The sequence below is a fragment of the Berghia stephanieae genome, chromosome 1 (genome assembly GCF_034508935.2).
Source record: "Berghia stephanieae isolate SIO BIC M18660-M18661 chromosome 1, UCSD_Bste_1.3, whole genome shotgun sequence".
Taxonomy (NCBI): Eukaryota; Metazoa; Mollusca; class Gastropoda; order Nudibranchia; family Aeolidiidae; genus Berghia; species Berghia stephanieae.
The window spans coordinates 23,508,960-23,530,930 of record NC_088360.1 but is presented as its reverse complement, the minus strand read 5'-3'; the positions used below and the strand labels follow the sequence as shown (position 1 = coordinate 23,530,930).

Here is a 21,971-nt window from a genome sequence, read left to right as displayed (position 1 = left end):
CTATGGGACTGACACGGCATTGGACAAGCAAGGAGCACACTCATAATTTATGTGTAAAAAGTACACATTATAAAGCACATTGAACACACGACTCACTAGCTTCTTTGTATTTTCTCATTGCCAAGACGCTAATAATAAATAAATCAACCTTGAAACGGGTTGCACTTGCATGTTTGATATCGACAGAGTAGAATATAACAACAAACTCCAAAACGCAGGAGAGACTTTCAAATCTCATGCACGAGCCACTCACCCTCAGGGATGGTCCTATTGCCTCTGAATTGGACAGAATACCGCATTACACAACAGGCTTACCACAGCAGGTCATTCATTGGCAACCACTGCCACAAATACTTACAAGAAAAAGTCTACACTTACAATTATCCAACAAACAAAGAACTGCACCCACGACCTACTCATCATTGACGACGCATGCAGTATTGGATTAATTTTCGACAATATAAACAAGGCCTATAGTCATGTGCACAACTTTATATCACACACAAAATCGATCAAAGCAGACACAAACCAATATATTCAAAGTGCAATAAAACATTACACGGATACATACAGAAAATATTTTCCAAACAAAATAATCCCAAAACACCTCCTTGAGTACCACTGCATACCACACATCACTCAATATAAGTTTAGACTTAGACTTCTTGGAGAACAAGGCACAGTGAGCTGTCACAAAACAACAGCAAAATTGGAAAAAAAGAGCATCCGGCATTATCAATGATATGAATAAAATGCGATTTGACGCAATGCAGTTAAAGACCAGCCCCAAACTACACTGACGAGTTTGAATGCTCGTAGCGGATATATCTTTGTTGAGGAAAAATACGTTTTTTGTGAGGAGAAGTATCTACATCTTGTCTTTATAATACATAAAATTCAGACAAATCCATAGCAACGTTTTTTTTTTCTCTAATTTTTGAAATGTTGCACCCGCTATATTTTTTGTGTAATTTGTTACCGTTCATTGATAACTTATATTGAGAAATCTAGTAATACTATGAAAAAATAAAAAACACACAGTAAAAGTAGAAAATATAAACTTTTATACCAAGTAGTGATATTTCAACTCATTCAATATGGGTGTCTAACAGACAAAAAAACAAAACATTGTTAAATTGAGTGAAACGGCAATCCCCGTTGGTAAATTCCTCTCGGTGATTGACCGCTCACCGTGACCGGGTCAGCAGGTGTCAGGAACGGGATACCGTCTCAACTAAACTGTTGTCGTTGTGTACGCTGTGATATAACCTGAGTTAATAGACATAAACATTTTGTAAGCGAGAGCTAAACAAATCCAACTTACCAGACAGGTCTCTCTTCACTATAGGGCTTTCCTCTATCACTATATCTGTAATAAATAAGAGCAGGCATGAATTAGCATTAATGAGTTGGTGACGAATATGACAAAAAAATACAAAACTTTATGGAACAGCAATTTGTAATTCAGAGTTGACTGTACTTGATGATAGGGGCAGCGTGGCTCAGCAGTACGGTCTTTGCTTTGTACCCGAAAGGTACCGAGTTCGATCACTCACCGCTGCACTGTGTGACCTTGAGCAAGTCACCTTGCCCGAGCTCAAATTGCGGTTAATGCCTGGGTTATTCCAGTCTTCCCTTGGATTAGACCCGAGAGAGAAATTTCCCCTTTGGGATGAATAAAGGGAATTTTCTTTTATTTATTATATTTTTTTAAGACTGACCTCCCACAAACAATAAACAAAAAATATGTATATTTTTCTAGGTAAAACTGAATCAACCCAAAACGCAGGAAGTTTATATTAATCTAAACAAAATTATTAGCAAAAGTAAAAAAATATTGTGAACGCCCCTTTGTCTTGAAAAAAAAAAAAATGCCCGTTTGATCCTAAATCAAGGAAAGTTATTCTTTGAATTTTTAACTTTTAAAAAATTATTCTTTTGTTTTTGAAGGGGAAAGGATAATTTTTACCTTCGTTTTATTTTATGCCTATTTGACAACCTTTCTCACAATTTTTCTCATCTCAACTCATTTTTTCCAAGCACAATCCGAATATATCTGCCTGAAAATATTTTTTAAATCAATGGCCAAATTGAATTTGACAGAGAAATCCAAAAAATCAAATAAAAGCCTAGGCACGTCCATTTATCCTCACCATATTCACGGTCGCGATTATCTTCGATTCACGGAGTTGTGACTTAATGACAAGAAGAAAAAGAAGAATATAGACTGCATTCCTTCATCCCCCCCCCCCCCTCCAAACCAGCTTCCACTGACCCTTGGGATAGACTAAGACATTGCCTCACTCTCTGAAGGATCTTCAGCATTGAACAAAATACAAGACCTTATCTTAAGAAAATATTGAAGTATCAAATAAATATATATCAAATAAATAATACTCAAAAGAGTTTATTGTAAATGTTGTCATACTCACTCGGCATCTTGTCCTTATCTTTGGTGAAAGGCTGAAATACATTAAAATTTAAACACAAATTTATACACCAATTTAATTTACAAGAGAGACAAGATATTAACATTTAATCCCTTTAAAGAACATGGCACAATAAAAAGTATTCTGCAAGGCAGTGTTGCTTATATTTTTACCCAGCGAGTGCAGACATTCTTGTTATAGACTATCAAATTATGTGGGTCATGGCCCCTTTCAGGTGTCAATATTATTTTAATGCAGTTTGTCATTATTTCCACACCCTCGCATTACAATTGTCATGAATGCGCTTCTCAATCATTATGCTTGGTGTACGGTTAATTGGGTCAGTGTGCACAATTGAGATAATACGATTATTGCAGATAAATTGTGTGTGGATCCCATTGAAAAAAGTAATATAAATGTCTGTATCTTGACTCAATTTCAGAGTATACACAGCAAAAGATTTTGTTTTGTTTTTTAGGGTTTTACGGCATTTGCAACACATTTAGGTCATATCAGTGCCAGTAAAAATGGAAATTATGGGATAGTAAAAAGTTGTAGAATTACAATTAAAGCATACAAGAAAAGGTAAGACAAAGGGGAATGGTACAAATAGGGAATTGGTGTAGATTCCATACTGGTTCGGATAAGTAAGTGTAGATTCCAAGAGCATACCATCAATGTTCTTAGTTTGAGATCACCTGAAAGTCTAATCCAGACACGAGCACAGGATCTTACTAAGAGGAATACACTCAAATGTTTTACAAATCATATATAATATAAAGAAAACATAATACAGTGCATAACAGAGAGATGATTTACAAGGAAAAAATATCTATCTCCAAAAACTAACCATACATTTGACTGTTTCCCTCTCAGCCAGGACCAGGAAAAAAACCAAATCATCTAATTCCAAGACAAAGACAGAAAGCAAGTTGGAAAACAGATATAGGGGGATAGAAGACACAGTAAGTACCTCCCTGCCCACTATGGGAGGTCAGGAACCCCACCAAAGCAAAAGAGTCCAAAACTAGACTTACATGCAACAGATTTATAATGCCAGATGTGACCCAGTCTCAAAACAGTATTATGACGAGATGTAGGTACTAGAAATTCCAATTTACAACCTCAAACATGAAACTTGGAGTAGCTTCTCTTCATTATCAGGGAGAAAAAATGCTATTTCTTGCATAGCAAAACACACGACATTCATATTTTTCATTACTTTATTTATTTCTAAATTCGCCTATCAGGGTACTATTCACCATGATATAATACTGTTTTGAGACGATGAGTCACAAATTCATTACTGCATTCAGAATATTCCAACCCACCTGTGTTGCTTGAACAAAAATGTCTTCATCGTCACTTTCCCTTGCACCCTCATTTCTGTTGTTATTTTTCTCTTTATTGACTTTTTCCTCTGCAGAAATCTCCAAAGTTGAATCTCCCTGGAGCAGAAAGGACTCAGAATCGTCTGTGTCTGAATTCTCAGCAACTTTTAACTCCTGCCAAAACATTTTTAAAATGTCATTATTAGCGTCAAACTCAAATGTTTTGAGTAAAATAGGAAAATTCTACCTTTTGAGTAACAAGCTACTTTTTAAAACATCTAAACCTACTACTTATCTTCCAGTTGCAGGATGGCTTAGTGGAAAAAGAATTGTATTTCTACATCGGATATCCCGGCCCTGATTTGCCATCTTGTCCTTATTGCTCATATTCCGACACTCCACTGCCATGAGGCCTGGATTATCCAAATCTTTCCTCAGAGTAGGCCCAAAAGAAAAATTTCATTTGTTTATCTACTTTATTTCTTATAGTTAAAGTTTTAAAAAAAAGGGAATGCCAAGTAAGATAAAGGGGTCCCAATAGCTCAGCTGGTATGAGTTCGATTCCGGGTGGAGTTGAGATTTTTTTTCGGACCCTCCTATCAATCCAGCGATGATTAGGTAGCTGGGTCCTATCCAAAGGACAGCAAGTAATTACTGTTGTCAGTTTCACGCTATAGAAGCCGGGATAAACCCTGGCTTGATGGGTCTCATGGCCCTGAAGGAATACAAGCAAGAAAAATCGCTGACTTAAAGATGATAATATAGAAAACAACACCAGTACTACTTTGACACATGCCTGCCATACCTGACTGATTTTGGTGTATTCACATTTGACGTCAGCAAACAGTATTTCATCCCCTGACTTAAGTTCGTATCTCACATCTGGTGTTAAAAAGAGCTACAAGAAAACAGAAATGTGCTCAAATTCATGATTTCAAACCAAAGAAAAAATAAAATAAAAAGGAGACAAAACTGATACTCAATGTTTTTATAAATTTCTCATAATTTTTGTTCTACTTAAAAAATGTTTTTTAAAAAAAGAAAGAATAAATTTTAAAGAATCAAAATAAACAAATAAATACCTAAGGAAAGAAAATGCATATAAACACGATACCAATACAAAATCTTAATAGAGTTGTTTTTTTTTTTGTTTGTTTGTTGCTTTAGGTCTCTTCCAACACAATTGAGGTTATATGAGAGACCGCTGAAACAAAAAAACAAGCAATCTAACAAAAATAGTACAAATGTCAATCAAAAGCATAACCTAAAGATATCATAAGCTAAATTATAAATAACCAAGAACAAACAGGCAGAAGATTTACAGAAAAAAAATATCCCCTGTCAAAAATACAATCACAAACCAAAGAAGCAGGATAGGCTAGTAAAGAGAAGAAGAAACGACATCACTATCGGATCGTACACCCATGCGAACATCATAGGTATATGATTCAAGGGTGATGCTCCCATCCAACCATAGAGTTACTTCTGAGTGACAATTGTTCACATTTCTATACTATTAATGGGGTCCCGATAGCTCAGTTGGTAGAGCGCTCACTTCACAAGCAAAGGGACCGAGATCGATCCTGGGTGCAGCCTGACCCCCCCCCTCCCCTGTCCATCCAGCACTGATAGATATGGCGGAAAGTACTTTGTGATAGACTAGCGTCTTATCCAAAGGATAGCAAGCAATTGCTATTGTCCATTTCACGCTATAGAAACCGGGATAAACTCTGGCTCTGAAGGACTATTTCTTCTTCTTGTATTAATTTCAATATTGTATTGACAACAATTTTTTATTCAATTCGCATATTTATCAACGTGTCCGCATATTAAATAAATAAAATAAATCCCACTAATGGACTAATACAGCTTCTAATTTTAAAAATTGAAAATAATAAATCATTTACCTTTCCCCTGCGGGTTTTGTTTCGACTTCCTTTGTCATAGATAAGGTGAGAATCTCCAATAATTTGAATACAGGCATGTTCTTTGGACAGTGACTGAAGCAAGAACGATAATAATTTTTTCACTATTAACTTTTGCTTTACACTCACAGAAAAAATACCTCAAGAAACAAATTACACTTCCAAAGAAAAACAGATAACAAACACACACAGTACTAAAATAACATGGATTTTTCTTTCTTTTTTTTTTTTTAATGATTATTATCTTAATCCAATCTTAAATCCATTCCCTCCCTAAAGCAAAAAAATAAATAAAAACAAGAAAGAAAAATAAACAAACAAAAAGAAACAAAGGAAGAAGAAGAAAAAGAAAACAAAACAAAAGCCAGCACTTTAAACAGCAAACTTGTTTTTACCTTTGAAGGGATACATATATGGCACGTTTCAGAACCACGTCCAATAACATTGTCACCTGTCAGGGATTAGATGCATTAAGAAAATATTATTTAACAATTATTGCAAAATTACAACAAATTCACACATTTGACTGTTTGTTTAAAGTTTGTGTATCTTTACTTTATTCTACGCCAAAAAAAAAAAAAAAGACATTTGATGTTGTTCAAATGAATTTTTAATCCTTTAAAATTCATGTATTTAAATCTTTATTTTTAAATAAAGAGAGTGAAGATATTTTGATCATTGCTATCTTATCCCTCTTCCCCAATCACATGGTTAATTGTCGTATTGAATCTAAGAGTAAGAGAAGGATACTATTCCCATGCACTGTAAACTGACATATCATGTTAAAGTCATTTTGTGTGTGTGTGTGTGTGTGTGTGTGTGTGTGTGTGTGTGTGTGTGTGTGAGTGAGTCAAAATCAATAATTAAGGAAAGGTGAGTTTGAATATTTTTCATTTTTTGAAACAGACAATGGCTGTTGGGATGAGATCACAATTGACAGTTATTAGTGTTCACAACACACCTGGGTCTGAGTACAAATGTAATGACAACCCTGCCTCTTCTAATAAGGTTGACTAATGGAGAACCTCCTACTTTTAATGATCATCTGTAGTTGCATCCAATTTTTGCCTCATGAAAATCAAAATTGTATATATATGTTTAAATGGGTTTTTTTTCAGCCTTTCATCAAAAATAAGGACAAAATACCGATGAGTATGACAACAAACACATGGCCTGCTGGAGGAATAAATAAACATTGTGAAACACATTTGACATGCTAAATTGTGGAAATCGCTACATAAATGTTCACATTTATTTAAATTCCAAAGAATAATCTCACACAACAAATTTCTCACCTTCATACAATGGATATGAGGTCTCATTTAAACCTTTCTGAAGAGGTACTTTCAGGGTGGCAACCTATCAAAGTAAAAACAAAAATAAAAAATTATTGATTGCCGATATGACAATAAAGTAGTTTATTTAATATCAAGCTTTCAAAACAATTCCACCTCAAAATTGGACATGAAGATATTTACGAACAAGGAAAATATTTTTAAGTGAGAAAAAAGTGATTTAGAAATGATTCATTTAACCTTCATCCACTATATAAAATTTAATTATACGATTTATTAACAAATACAATTTGGTAAAAATTACATTCAATGTGTTTCAAAAAACAATATGACAGGATTATTTATGCACTTTTTCTAATCTCAAGCATCGTAACGAATCAATTCAATAGATTTGTTCTAAAAAATATGAACGTTTTGTTTTGTTTGTTTTTAAGGGTTTTACAGCGCTTGCAACACATTAAGGTCATATCAGCGCCAGTAAAAAGGAAAAATGGGATAGTAAAAAGTTCTAGAATTACAATTAAATTATTAAAGCACAAAAGAAAAGAAAGGCCAGGTGAGACAAAGGGGAATTGGTTCAAATAGGGAACAGATGTAGATTCCAAGAGCACACCGTCAGAGTACTTAATTTGAGATTACCTAAAAGTCTCGTCCAGATACAAGCACAGGTCCCAACTAAGAGGAATACACTCAAATGTTTACAAATCATATAATATAATATGTAAACTAAACATAATACAATGCATAACAGAGAGATGATTTACAAGGAAAAAAATATCATCTCCCAAAACTATAACTATACATTCGACTGTTTCCCTCCCAGTCAAGGAACTCCGGCCAGGGTAAGGACAAAACTAAGTTCACTGAACTCCGGCCAGGGTCAGGACAAAACTAAGTAATCTCATTCCAAGATAACAATAGGAAACAATTGGAAAACGGGTAAGGGGGGATAGAAGACACAGCATGTACTATGCCCACTATGGGAGGTCAGGATCCCCACCCAGAAAATATGAACGCTGTAGCTACGTAATCCCTGTAGTCGAGCACTGCCCCATTGGCAGCTCGGGGCTTATCCCAATAAAATCATGCCTTGGCGGTGGATTGGTAAGAGCAGAGTTAAAGACCGAGCCCTCTGCCTGGGCCTGCCAAATCCCCCATTCATTGTGATATGTTGTAGACAATTTTTACTCCACCACTTCCAGTGAAAATCAACGAGACGGAAGATAGAAAAACAAATACAAACAACACAGTGGATTGTGTACCCAAAAGCCTGTTTAAAAAGAGGAATTCTCAAATCAGCTTGATGTTGCCCTTAGAGGCAATGGCTGCCACTTTGAGCACTTGTAAATCATGAGAAAAAAAAACACTTGATGATCCATATAAACATCGGTCCCAGCTGGTATTTTCTATTGATTTTCTATTTTGAAATATTGCATGATAATTTTGATTATTTTAAAAAACACTCTGTACATACTGGTTTCTTTTCTTCATCAGGATCAAGATCATCAGTCGCATCATCGTCTTCATCCAGACCTTCCAACACGATGGCCTGTGTCTGGTCAAAGTCATCCATTCTGTTTGGTCACTGATCAATACAGGAATATCATATTAAAGGCACTAATTAGACCACAAATAAATCAGCAGGCCTCCATAATAGCTAGAGATGAACTAGGGGTGCAAAGGGGGAGGGGGGTGGTTTCCAGTTTCTAGAATACTCGCTTTATCAGCAAGGGCAGTGGTATCAAACCTGGGTGCAGTTAAGATCAGATAGAAAGTATTTTGCAATAGATTAACATCCTATTTAAAGGGTACCAAGCAATCGTTATTGTCCATTCAACATTGGTTGAAATTCAATTATATGGGCCTTACAGCAATGAAGGACTACCTTTCTCTTGTTGATGAAAGAATGCCCTCATTATTTTATTATTTTTCTTTTTTAAACACATCCTTTGCTCTGATTGTAAATATTAGTTTCCCAGATAATGCAGGTGATACCGGCTGTGTATACAACAAACAATAACAAAGCCAGCCAGCTTAAATCTTTCAGTAGTTTAAAAATTAATCCTGCTTAATCAGCCATTATTTACACCATCAAAATCAAAGACAGTCAGTCCCTAGTGTCAACTTTTCTGGAATTCTTAAACATGACATCACCACATCATGACTAGTTTCATGAATTTTTAGTTGTCATTAATATTAATATGTCAGCTAACTATAAACGTTTCTATGTTGCTATGATAATGACCTTTTATTTTACCATCCTCACAACTTACACTTACATAGCTGATGTTGATTTTCTGGGTTTTTGTTGGGTTTTTTTTTGTTGCATATTAATATTAGATACACGTATAATACATTTTCTGAAAGTTGATACCAATACCATGAAGAATGCAAAAACATTCCAACGCTTACAGTTACAGATCATTATATATGTATTCAAAACAGAAATAAAGCAGTACATGAAACAGAGAGATGATTTTCACGAACAAATATCATATATCCCAAAACACTATACTATTACTCTATTATTATTATACATTTGACTCTTTCTCTCCAACTCCAAGACAGACTCAGACGACTCTGGCCCGGCAGTACAAAACCAAATAATCTCATTTATCATTATTAAGTAAGACAAAAATAGAAAGAAAGTTGGAAAACAGAAATAGTGATTAGTGAAATAGGGGAAGAGATTAGTGAAATAGGGGAAGAGAAATAGAAGAGACAGCAGCAAGTGTTAGAGTAGGCAGTTTAGTGAGCAGCAGCAGTGGCAGTCAAATTTTGACCCAACTCGCCCATAGGAAAGTTGTGACTGGAAATTGCCGTTCGCGTTTTGGGGGGTTCAATTTAAGATGCATAACTTCGTTATAAAGAGGAATATCGCAGATATTTTGGTATCATTATTTTCGTCTTTCAATTTACTTTTAAATGGTGCCAATTATGGAAAAATCCATTAATAATTCCAGAAGTTAGATGAAGTTAAAATTTGGCAATTTTCAAATGCATTTATTTTTTTATTTACCGCGTGTGTTTTTTAAATTTAAACGCTTGTTTTTAGAATAACATCTAAACTTTATTCATGCCAAATTTCATGGGTTCTATATCGATGCGCAGACACCTTTTAACTCTGCGCCGAAATGCCTTGTTTACATTATCTTCTCATCATGGCTGCCGGACGATATCGATATTCATATCGATATTTTAAATTTAGTTATGTATTATTTTAATTTTAGTCCATAATATTTTCAGTACTATTATTTACTATGTTTTTATTTTGAATACACCATTTCCAACTTTATTTATAGGCATTTTATAGTTTTTGTTTTAAAAGTTCATATATTTCTTCTCCTTGTGAAATCCGATATTAATAATATCGATATTTTAAAAATACCAATTGCTTTAATTTTATTTTATTTTACTTTGCCATCAAGTCATCAAGTTTCTTTCCCATATGTTTAGATATGTTTATCATTGGTATCCATATTTTAAAGGCCTTAGCCTTAATAATTATTATGGTAAGAAGTTCTATTAGTTTTGACACCCCCATACATTGAGAGAGAAGGGGGGGGGATAAAATTATATTAATTGCCAGTTCAAATGATGTAATAGCAATAAACCCAAAGTGGTTCAGCAGAATTTTTTAAAGTATTAAAAGCCAGAACTTTCCTTCTAATTAAAATAGGGAATCTGTTTCAATTTATTTGAACTTTTTCAATCTACCATTTTATTTATATGCAATTAAATTGCCATAGGTAAAAATAAACTCATTATGTCATTACACAACATGTTTATATCTTTTCATTTAAATACTCTCAAACCCTTTCGTATTCTCTATGCATTAATTAAAAGAGGGTAATTATTTGCAATTGTTTCAGTGAGATATTGGGGATAAATCCAAAAGTGATAGAGCAAATTCTTTCTTACGTCTAGCCGAGTTTTTGATTATGTAACATTTGCGTCATATTATGTAATTGTAATAATGTGTTAATTTGAAATGTTTATCTTCCTCTTTATTAATGTAAATCAAGGCTACCACACACTCAGGCAGCTTCCCTCGCGTATTGCTGACTGCCGTATAGGCCATCCGGTATTGCGTGTTCATTACGTGGCTGTATGTGTGTGTGTTTAGCGCGAGATTCAATATGCTATTCATTCAACAGTTCCATGCTTATCGTGTTGCATCTGTTTGTTTTAAACAATTAAAGTTTAATTCATGGATTACAATCATAGATGTGGATTATAATATTGTGTTCAAGTACAAGTCTTCAAACCACTTCGGATTAGTTCTGCATTAATACTTTGTTCGATTTATTTATTAATTGTAAACAGGAATAATGGCATTGTGATTCGTTCGCTTGTTTCACTAGTCCAAGGCATTCTTTATGAACAGTAATGGCGTAGTGCTTATGATTATGTGTCGGTTCAAGATTTGATTGACCAGTGTGTTGCTTTGTTTCAGTTTTAAATTGGTTCTCTCGTATAAATTATTGGACATACATCGAATTATTTGTTTTTAAAAAGTTTTAAATAACTAATAATAACAAATCCACTTTTCAAGTCATGGCTATTCAGATATATTTCTTTATCCTCATCTATATCCTTATCCAGACTTGGGGATGATATCTAGTGATAGAAGTAATATAATAGTATAAGATATTACAATATCTTAACAGCTTGTGGATCATTGTTTAATAAATTCTTTCATTGAAATGTACTGAGTGCCGGATTCAAGCGCAGATTATACTTAGTAGTACACGAAGAGAAGGAAAGTGAGAGAGGAAGAGAGATGGAGAGAAGGGGGGGGGGGGGGGTGGCATACTTAGTCATATTCAGTGTTGCCAAAACTTCGGTCTGGAGCAAAAAATTCCGGGTTACAGGCAACCTCCCTCAAATTCCGGTGAGGTCAATTTGTTCCAAGAATACCCCCCCCCCCCCCTCCTTTCCGACCACCTCATCATCGCTTCCACTACTACTACAACCACCATCACCATATCATCAATACCACAACTACTACAACCACCACCACTACATCATCATCACTACCTTTACTACTACATCCACCAAAACCACATCATTATCATTGCCACTACACCACCACCGGATTATCATCACTACCAGTACTACTACAGCCATCACTGCCACCACTATTACAACAACCACCACCACTACTGCAACCACTACCACCACATCATCATCACTACCTCTACTTCTACAACCACCACTACCTCATCATCACAACCACTACTACTAGAGCCACCAACACCACATAATTATCACTACCACAACTACACCACCACCAGCATATCATCATCATCACTACTACTAACTACTACTACTACAACCACCACCACTACATCATCATCACTACTACTACAACCACGAACACCACCACCTTTATCATCGTCACCACTACTACTACAACCACCACATCATCACTACCACCACTACTACAAGCGCCACCACAACCTCCACATCATCATCATTTCTACCACTACTAATACAACCACCACCATGACATCGTCATTACCACTTCTAATGCGCCACTACCACCACATCATCATCACTATCACTACTACAACTACAAACACCACCACATCATACCAGCACTACTACTACTACTACTACTACTACTACTACTACTACTACTACTACTCAGAGACGCCAACTTTAAATTTGGCTCACAGGAGTTTCAGACACCACTCGTAGGAATTTCAATGCCGAAAGAGGAATTTCCGCACACAAGAAAAAGGAATTGGAATGGTATTTGGCATTGTGTTTACATATTGTATAGTTCTAAATAGATAACAGATTAGAATTATATTATGATACATAAACACATTGCCAAATACAATCCCAAAGTTTCCTTATTTCAAATGACAAGATATGAAGTGAGTAGAAAAGTGCCAGAAGACAATAGAGAATAAAAATTTTTTTTTTTTTTCGCGGCGGTGGTGGGGTTTGAACCTGCGACCTTATTGGTACGACAACTCCGCCTGGCAGGTGAGAGCGTGGCTCTACCGTGTGAGCTATCCACGAACACAAAAATATTCGTTTCAAACCCAAAGTCATTCTAGATCCCTCTCTCACCCACTTCTTGAGATCGCCGATTCGTTCGCCACCATCGCGAAGTAATTTTGACCAGCAGTTAAGCTTAATAGCCAATATTCTCATCACAAACATATAACATAGAAACGATTGAGACATTGAGTATGCTCCGGTGTATGGGGTGAATTTTTAATTCAGAAAAGTGAGTGGAGCAGGCACTTATGTTGGTAACAACAAGATATGAAGTGAGTAGAAAAGTGCCAGAAGACAATAGAGAATAAAAATTTTTTTTTTCCGCGGCGGTGGTGGGGTTTGAACCTGCGACCTTATTGGTACGACAACTCCGCCTGGCAGGTGAGAGCGTGGCTCTACCGTGTGAGCTATCCACGAACACAAAAATATTCGTTTCAAACCCAAAGTCATTTCTAGATCCCTCTCTCACCCACTTCTTGAGATCGCCGATTCGTTCGCCACCATCGCGAAGTAATTTTGACCAGCAGTTAAGCTTAATAGCCAATATTCTCATCACAAACATATAACATAGAAACGATTGAGACATTGAGTATGCTCCGGTGTATGGGTGAATTTTTAATTCAGAAAAGTGAGTGGAGCAGGCACTTATGTTGGTTTCAAATGAAGTAAAGCGCCAAAACCTAATGGTAGAGATTGTAGTACTGGTGGTAGTGAGGATGATGTGGTGTTGGTGGTTATTGTAGTAGTGGTAGTAATGATGAAGATGTGATAGTGGTTGTTGTTGTAGAAGTAGTTGTAGTGCTGATGATGTGGTGGTGGTATAGTGGTTGTAGTAGTTGTGGTCGTGATGATAATAATGTGGTGGTGGTTGTAGTGATGTTGATGTGGTGGTGATGGTGGTTGTAGTACAAATGGTAGTGATGATAATGTGGTAGTGGTGGTTGTAGTAGTAGTGGTAGTGATGATAATGTGGTAGTGGTGGTTGTAGTAGTAGTGGTAGTGATGATGATGTGGTGGTGGTGGTTGTAGTAGTAGTAGTAGTAGTTGTGATGATGTGGTGGTGGTGGTTGTAGTAGCAGTGGTACTGATGACGATGTGGCGGTGGTGGTGGTAGTTGTAGTAGTAGCAGTGGTGGTAGTGATGAAGATGAGGTGGTGGTGGTGCTTGCAGTAGTAGTGGTAGTGATAATGATGTGGTGGTAGTGATGATGATGTGGTGGTGATGATGGTTGTAGTACAAATGGTAGTGATGATGAACTGGTAGTGGTGGTTGTAGTAGTAGTAGTAGTGGTAATCATGATGTGGTGGTTGTTGTAGTAGTAGTGGTAATGATGATGTGGTGGTGGTTGTAGTAGTAGTGGTAATGATGATGTGGTGGTGGTGGTTGTCGTAGTAGTGGTTGATGATGTGGTGGTGATTGTTGTAGTAGTAGTGGTGGTGATGATGATGTGGTGGTGGTTGTTGTAGTAGTAGTAGTGGTTGTAGTAGCAGTGGTAATGATGATGCAGTGGTGGTTGTGGTGGATGTAGTAGTGGTAGTGATGATGTGGTGGTGGTGGTTATAGTATTAGTAGTGGTAGTGATGATGGTGGTGGCTGTAGTGGTAGTGATGATGTGGTGGTGGTGGTGGTTGTAGTAGTAGTGGTAGTGATGATGATGTGGTGGTGGTGGTTGTAGTAGTAGTAGTAGTAGTTGTGATGATGTGGTGGTGGTGGTTGTAGTAGCAGTGGTACTGATGACGATGTGGCGGTGGTGGTGGTAGTTGTAGTAGTAGCAGTGGTGGTAGTGATGAAGATGAGGTGGTGGTGGTGCTTGCAGTAGTAGTGGTAGTGATGATGTGGTGGTGGTGGTTGTAGTAGTAGTGGTAGTGATGATGTGGTGGTGGTGGTTGTAGTAGTAGTGATAGTTGTAGTGATGATGTGGTGGTGGTGGTTGTAGTAGTAGTGGTAGTGATGATGTGGTGGTGGTGGTTGTAGTAGTAGAGGTGTGATGATGTGGTAGTGGTGTTGTAGTAGTAGCTGTAAAGATGATGTGATGCTGGTAGTTGTTGTAGTAGTAGTGGTATTGATGAGTGATGTGGTGTGGGTGGTTGTAGTAGTAGTAGTGGTAGTGATGATAATGTGTAGTGGTGGTTGTAGTAGTAGTGGTAGTGATGATGATGTGGTGGTGGTGGTTGTAGTAGTAGTAGTAGTAGTGATGATGTGGTGGTGGTGGTTGTAGTAGTAGTGGTACTGATGACGATGTCGCGGTGGTGGTGGTAGTTGTAGTAGTAGCAGTGGTGGTAGTGATGAAGATGGGGTGGTGGTGGTGCTTGCAGTAGTAGTGGTAGTGATAATGATGTGGTGGTGGTTGTAGTAGTGGTGGTAGTGATGATGATGTGGTGGTGATGATGGTTGTAGTACAAATGGTAGTGATGATGAACTGGTAGTGGTGGTTGTAGTAGTAGTAGTGGTAATCATGATGTGGTGGTGGTTGTAGTAGTAGTGGTAATGATGATGTGGTGGTGGTGGTTGTAGTAGTAGTGATTGATGATTTGGTGGTTGTTGTTGTAGTAGTAGTGGTGGTGATGATGTGGTGGTGGTGGTTGTAGTAGCAGTGGTAATGATGATGCAGTGGTGGTTGTAGTAGTGGTAGTGATGATGTGGTGGTGGTGGTGGTTATAGTAGTAGTAGTGGTAGTGATGATGGTGGCGGTTATAGTAGTAGTGGTAGTGATGATGTGGTGGTGGTGGTGGTTGTAGTAGTAGTGGTAGTGATGATGATGTGATGGTGGTGGTTGTAGTAGTAGTGGTAGTTGCAGTGATGATGTGGTGGTGGTGGTTGTAGTAGTAGTGGTAATGATGATGTGGTGGTGGTGGTTGTAGTAGTAGTGATAGTTGTAGTGATGATGTGGTGGTGGTGGTTGTAGTAGTAGTGATGATGTGGTGGTGGTGGTGGTGGTTGTAGTAGTAGTGGTAATGACGATGTAATGGTGGTTGTAGTAGTAGTGGTAGTGATGATATGGTTGTGGTTGTAGTAGTAGAGGTCGTGATGATGTGTTAGTGGTGTTGTAGTAGTAGCTGTAAAGATAATGTGATGCTGGTAGTTGTTGTAGTAGTAGTGGTATTGATGATGATGTGGTAGTGGTGGTTGTAGTAGTTGCAGTGATGATGATGTGGTGGTGGTGGTGGTTGCAGTAGTAGTGGTAGTGATGATGATGTGATTGTGGTGGCTGTAGTAGTTGTGGTAGTTGCAGTGATGATGATGTGGTGGTGGTGGTTGCAGTAGTAGTGGTAGTGATGATGATGTGGTGGTGGTGATTGCAGTAGTAGTGGTAGTGATGATGATGTGGTGGTGGTGGTTGTAATAGTGATGGTAGTTGTGGTAGTGATGATGATGTGGTGGTGGTGATTGTGTAGTAGTATTGTGTTACTGATGATGATGTGGTGTGGTGGTATGTAGTAGTGGTAGTGATGATGATGTGGTGGTGGTGATTGCAGTAGTAGTGGTAGTGATGATGGTTGTAATACAAGTGGCAGTGATGATGATGTGTGGTGGTTGGAAAGGGGGGGGGGGGTATCCTTGGAACAAATTGACCTCACCGGAATTTGACGGTAGTTGCCCGGAGCCCGGAATTTTTGGCTCCAGACCGGAGTTTTTTCCGGTGAAACCGGAGTTTTGGCATCACACTACTACTACTACTACTACTACTACTACTACTACTACTACTACTACTATACTACTACTAAACTATACTACTACTACTACTAACTACTACTAAACTCTACTACTACTACTACTAACTCTATACTATACTACTACTACTACTACTACATACCTACTCTACATACTACTACTATACTACTACATATACTACTATACTACTACTACTACTACTACTACTACTACTACTACTACTACTACTCTACTACTACTACTACTACTACTATTATACACTAGTAGTGAAACTACTCTTACTACAACATACTACTACTACTACTACTACTCACTAATATACTACTATCTACTACTACTACTACTACTACTACTACTATACTATACTACTACTACTACTACTACTACTACTACTACTACATACTACTACTACTACTATCTACTACTACTACTACTACTACTACTACTACTACTACTATACTACTACTACTACTACTACTACTACTACTACTACTACTACTATACTACTACTAACTACTACTACTACTACTACTATACTACTACTACTACTACTACTACTACTACTACTAATACTACTACTACTACTACTACTAACTACTACTACTACTATACTACTACTACTACTACTACTACTATACTACTACTACTACTACTACTACTACTACTACTACTACTACTATACTACTACTACTACTACTACTACTACTACTACTACTACTACTACTACTAACTAAACTATACTACTACTACTACTACTACTAACTACTACTACTACTACTACTATACTACTACTACTACTACTCACTAACTACTACTACTACTACTACTACTACTAACTACTACTACTACTATACTACTACTACTACTACTACTACTAACTAACTACTACATATACTACTACTACTACTACTACTACTACTATACTACTACTACTACTACTACTATACTACTACTACTAACTATACTACTACTACTAACTACTACTCTACTAACTACTACACACTACTACTACTACTACTTCTACTACTACTACTACTAACTACTACTACTACTACTACTAATATACTACTACTTAACTACTACTACATCACTACACTAACTAACTACTAAACTATCCCTATACTACTACACCTACTACTAACTACTACTACTATACTACTACTATACTACTATATACTAATACTAACTAACTACTACTACTACTACTACTAATACACTACTCCTAACTACTACTACTACTACACTACTACTACTACTACTACCACACCATCGCCACCACATCATCATCACTACCACCACTACTACAACCACCACCACACATCATCATCATCATCACTACTACTACAAGCACCATCATCACCTCATCATCACTACCACTACTACACCATCACCACCGCATCATCATCACTACCACTGCTACTACAATCACCACCACCACATTATCATAATTATCACAACTTCTACAAACACCGCCACTACATCATCATCACTACTACTACTACTACAACCACCACCACATCATCATTACGACCACAACTACTACAACCACCACCACCACATCACCATCGTTACCACTACTACTATAACCACCACCATCACATCTTCATCACTACCACTACTACTACAACCACCAACACCACATCATTATCACTACCACAACTACTACAGCACCACCATATCATCATCACTACAACTACTACTACAACCACCACCACTACATCATCATCACTACTACTACAACCACCAACACTACCACCACATCATCGTCACCACTACTACTATAACCACCACATCATCACTACCACCACTACTACAAGCGCCACCACGACCTCCACATCATCATCATCACTACCACTACTAATACAACCACCACCACGACATCATCATTACCACTTCTACTGCAGCCACTACCACCACATCATCATCACTACCACTACTACAACTACAACCACCATCACATCATACCAGCACTTCTACTACTACTACTACTACTACTACTACTACTACTACTACTACTACTACTACTACCACATCATCATCACTACCACCACTACTACAACCACCACCACATCATCATTATCATCATCACTACTCCTACTACAAGTACAATCATCACCTCATCATCACTACCACTACTACTACCCATCACCACCACATCATCATCACTACCACTGCTATTACAACCACCACCACCACATCATCATCACGACCACAACTACTACAACACCACCACCACATCATCATCGTTACCACAACTACTATAACCACCACCATCACATCTTCATCACTACCACTACTACTACAACCACCAACACCACATCATTATCACTACCACAACTACTACATCACCACCATATCATCATGATTACAACTACTACTAATACTACAACCACCACATCATCATTACTACCACTGCTACTACAACCAGCACCACACCATCATCACGACCACCACTACTACAACCAACAACCACCACATCATCATCGTTACCACTACTACTACAACCACCACCACCACCACATCATCATCATTACCACTACTACTACAACCACCTCCACCACATCTTCATCACTACCACTAGTACTACAACCACCACGACATCATCTCTCTCTCTCTCTCTCTCTCTCTGTCTATCTATCTGTGCGCACGTGTGTGTGTGTGTGTGTGCGTGTCTGTACGTCTGCCTCGATCTCTTCCATCTATCTATATTCCTCACCTCTCTTTTACTTTACTTCTCTTTGAAGACTTGACATTCTTAACATAATACGTTGCGAAACTAAGTACAAAGGCATTGTGCACTCTCTTATAGACCACCTAACCCCCCCCCCCCCCAACCCCAACACACAGACCATAATTAATTAATGCAGTTGCATCTAACACAATGCCGGGATTACGGTGATCCATGCTTGTAAATTTGATGTGTAGCTGCGTGTGGGCCGTGCAAAGCAATGGCCTACACACTCGGCTGTGGCGAGCGGGTGAATCTGCCCGGTGTGAGTGCCCTGATGTAAATGCATTGTCCTCGATAAGACGGACATTTTGGTATACAATATATGATAAGAACTCCATATTGACTGTTTTAACCATTTTTTATTAACATCACGCGTTTTCGGTCACAACTTTGCAATGGTAATTTTGGGGTAAAAATCGGTCTGAAATTTCAGACTTTGAACTGCCGTAACTACATTTCTTATCAAGATAGAAACAAAATTCAAACTGTTTTGTAATCTGTGTTGCCAGCTCTTTCATATGATATTGGTTTCAAGTGTGTGAGGTACATTTAGAATTTCTATTAAACTCCCGAGTTAAGAGTTAGTGACCTCCCTGCACTATTATGGGAAGTTTAAGAAAAAAATAAAAACGCATCCAGGTCAAGGCTAACAGTCTGCCATGAACCAGGTCCATATCAAAAACTGATCCCTCCAATGCTCACAGATCAGAACCACTCCAGAGGCAATGGACAGTGAGAGTGAGAGTCGCACATGATTCATGATGAAACTGAACTGAAGAAATGATCATCGGTCATCAGAGATCAACTGCGTAAACCACTGAAAATGTCTAAAATCTGAGGACAATTGAGAGCCCTGAACTTTAAAAGGTCAAAAAATATTATACTTGCTTATTTATTATACCTGCTTATTTAATTTTGATGAAAAAGAAATCCAAAAAGGGGATAAAAACAAGAGATAGATATATTTCAATATCAACGTTGCTGAGTGGCAATATTTACCGTTTTTATTTTTACGCGCATTATTCTTACAGAGTTACCCCTCCCTTGAGCAGTTCATATTCGTTGATGTACGATTACCTAGATGTTTGGTTATTTTTTTCACAAGTTATTATCGGGCCTTATAAAATATGTTCTATTGTCGTGTTTTCTGTAAGAAAATATTCAATATTTTTGTAAATAAAATTTACAATTTTAGCTGGAGCTAATAGACTTAATGCATTCTTGACGACAAAGCTGTTTAACTTAGAAAATCCATGAGTGGTTACGATACTATATCGTCGTATTATTATTTACTCGCATTTTAGGATTTTCCTGTTGGGATGGGAAATAGTTAAATTGAGTTTATTGTAGCAGGTTGCGAATCTAGTACTCGTCGATAAGCAATATAGAACAGTAAAGTTGCTGCCCCAAACGTAAACAAAGGTCGAGAAGCACATGGCAAACCACATGTTCCTGTCTTGACAGCTCACGTTCCAATGTAAATAATAGAAAGAAAATAACCTTTAAAATTTGGCTGTTAGGTGGCAAAAGAAACACATATTCATAAATACTCGATCATGTATCAAATAATGTCTAGATATGGATATTTTATGGAACAAAAGGTAAAATTTATCAAAATTTACAGTCTATCTATTTTTAGACCAGAGCAAATTATTGCGCTGGTGTGAACAAAACGAGAATTATTCGGAGCCTGATTTTCAGAATAATTTAGTCTTATATTATTATTTCTGCAACTGTTAGATTTTATGTAAACATATTTACAATACTGAAAGTGTATTGCCTACAACTCAAACTACAAAATTGGGAGACCTATATTGTGCGTAAATTATTCCGGTCCCTAACGGAAATCACTAGCAACTTGTTATTGTTTACGTTTGGGGCAGCAACTTTACTGTAATCGTTTCTATGTTATATGTTTGTGTTGAGAATATTGGCTATTAAGCTAACTGCTGGTCAAAATTATTCGCGATGGTGTGTACGAACGAATCGGCGGTCTCAAGAAGTGGGTGAGAGAGGGATCTAGTAATGACTTGAGTTTGAACGAATATTTTTTGTTCGTTGATAGCTCACACGTAGAGCCACGCTCTCACCTGCCAGGCGGAGTTGTCGTACAATAAGGTCGCAGTTCAAACCCACCACCGCCGCGAAAAAATTTTCATTCTCTAAATGTCTTCTGGCACTTTTCTATTCACTTCATATCTTGTTGTTACCAACATTAGTGCCTGCTCCACTCACTTTCTGAATTAAAAATTCACCCCATACACGGAGCATACTCAATGTCTCAATCGTTTCTATGTTTAATGTTTGTGTTGAGAATATTGGCTATTAAGCTTAACTGCTGGGCAAAATTATTCGCGATGGTGGTGTACGAACGAATCGCGGTCTCAAGAAGTGGTGAGAGAGGATCTAGTAATGACTTTGATTTGAAACGAATATTTTTGTGTTCGTTGATAGCTCACACGGTAGAGCCACGCTCTCACCTGCCAGCGGTTTGTCGTACCAATAAGGTCGCAGGTTCAACCCCACCACCGCCGCGAAAATTTTCATTCTCTATTGTCTTGGCACTTTTCTAT

General features: G+C 37.4%; 1 protein-coding gene across 3 annotated transcripts in view; it reads right to left on the bottom strand.

The window, feature by feature from the left end:
• Positions 1 to 20,485, bottom strand: part of LOC144970662 (uncharacterized) — a 45,223-nt gene extending 24,738 nt beyond the window's left edge. For 2 of the 3 annotated variants that reach the window (XM_078910524.1, XM_078910543.1), the window contains exons 1-9: positions 20,300 to 20,438; positions 8,455 to 8,565; positions 6,981 to 7,044; positions 6,081 to 6,136; positions 5,668 to 5,760; positions 4,566 to 4,658; positions 3,761 to 3,934; positions 2,433 to 2,463; positions 1,325 to 1,369 (exon numbers count right to left, since the gene is read on the bottom strand). In XM_078910524.1, coding sequence (XP_078766650.1) covers positions 1,325 to 1,369; positions 2,433 to 2,463; positions 3,761 to 3,934; positions 4,566 to 4,658; positions 5,668 to 5,760; positions 6,081 to 6,136; positions 6,981 to 7,044; positions 8,455 to 8,553 — 655 coding nt within the window. In that variant the 5' untranslated portion in view covers positions 8,554 to 8,565; positions 20,300 to 20,438. Of the gene's footprint in view, positions 1 to 1,324; positions 1,370 to 2,432; positions 2,464 to 3,760; positions 3,935 to 4,565; positions 4,659 to 5,667; positions 5,761 to 6,080; positions 6,137 to 6,980; positions 7,045 to 8,454; positions 8,566 to 20,299 lie in introns of all 3 variants that reach the window. The other variant, XM_078910533.1, reaches the window with a different exon arrangement.
• Positions 20,486 to 21,971: the final 1,486 nt, after the last annotated feature.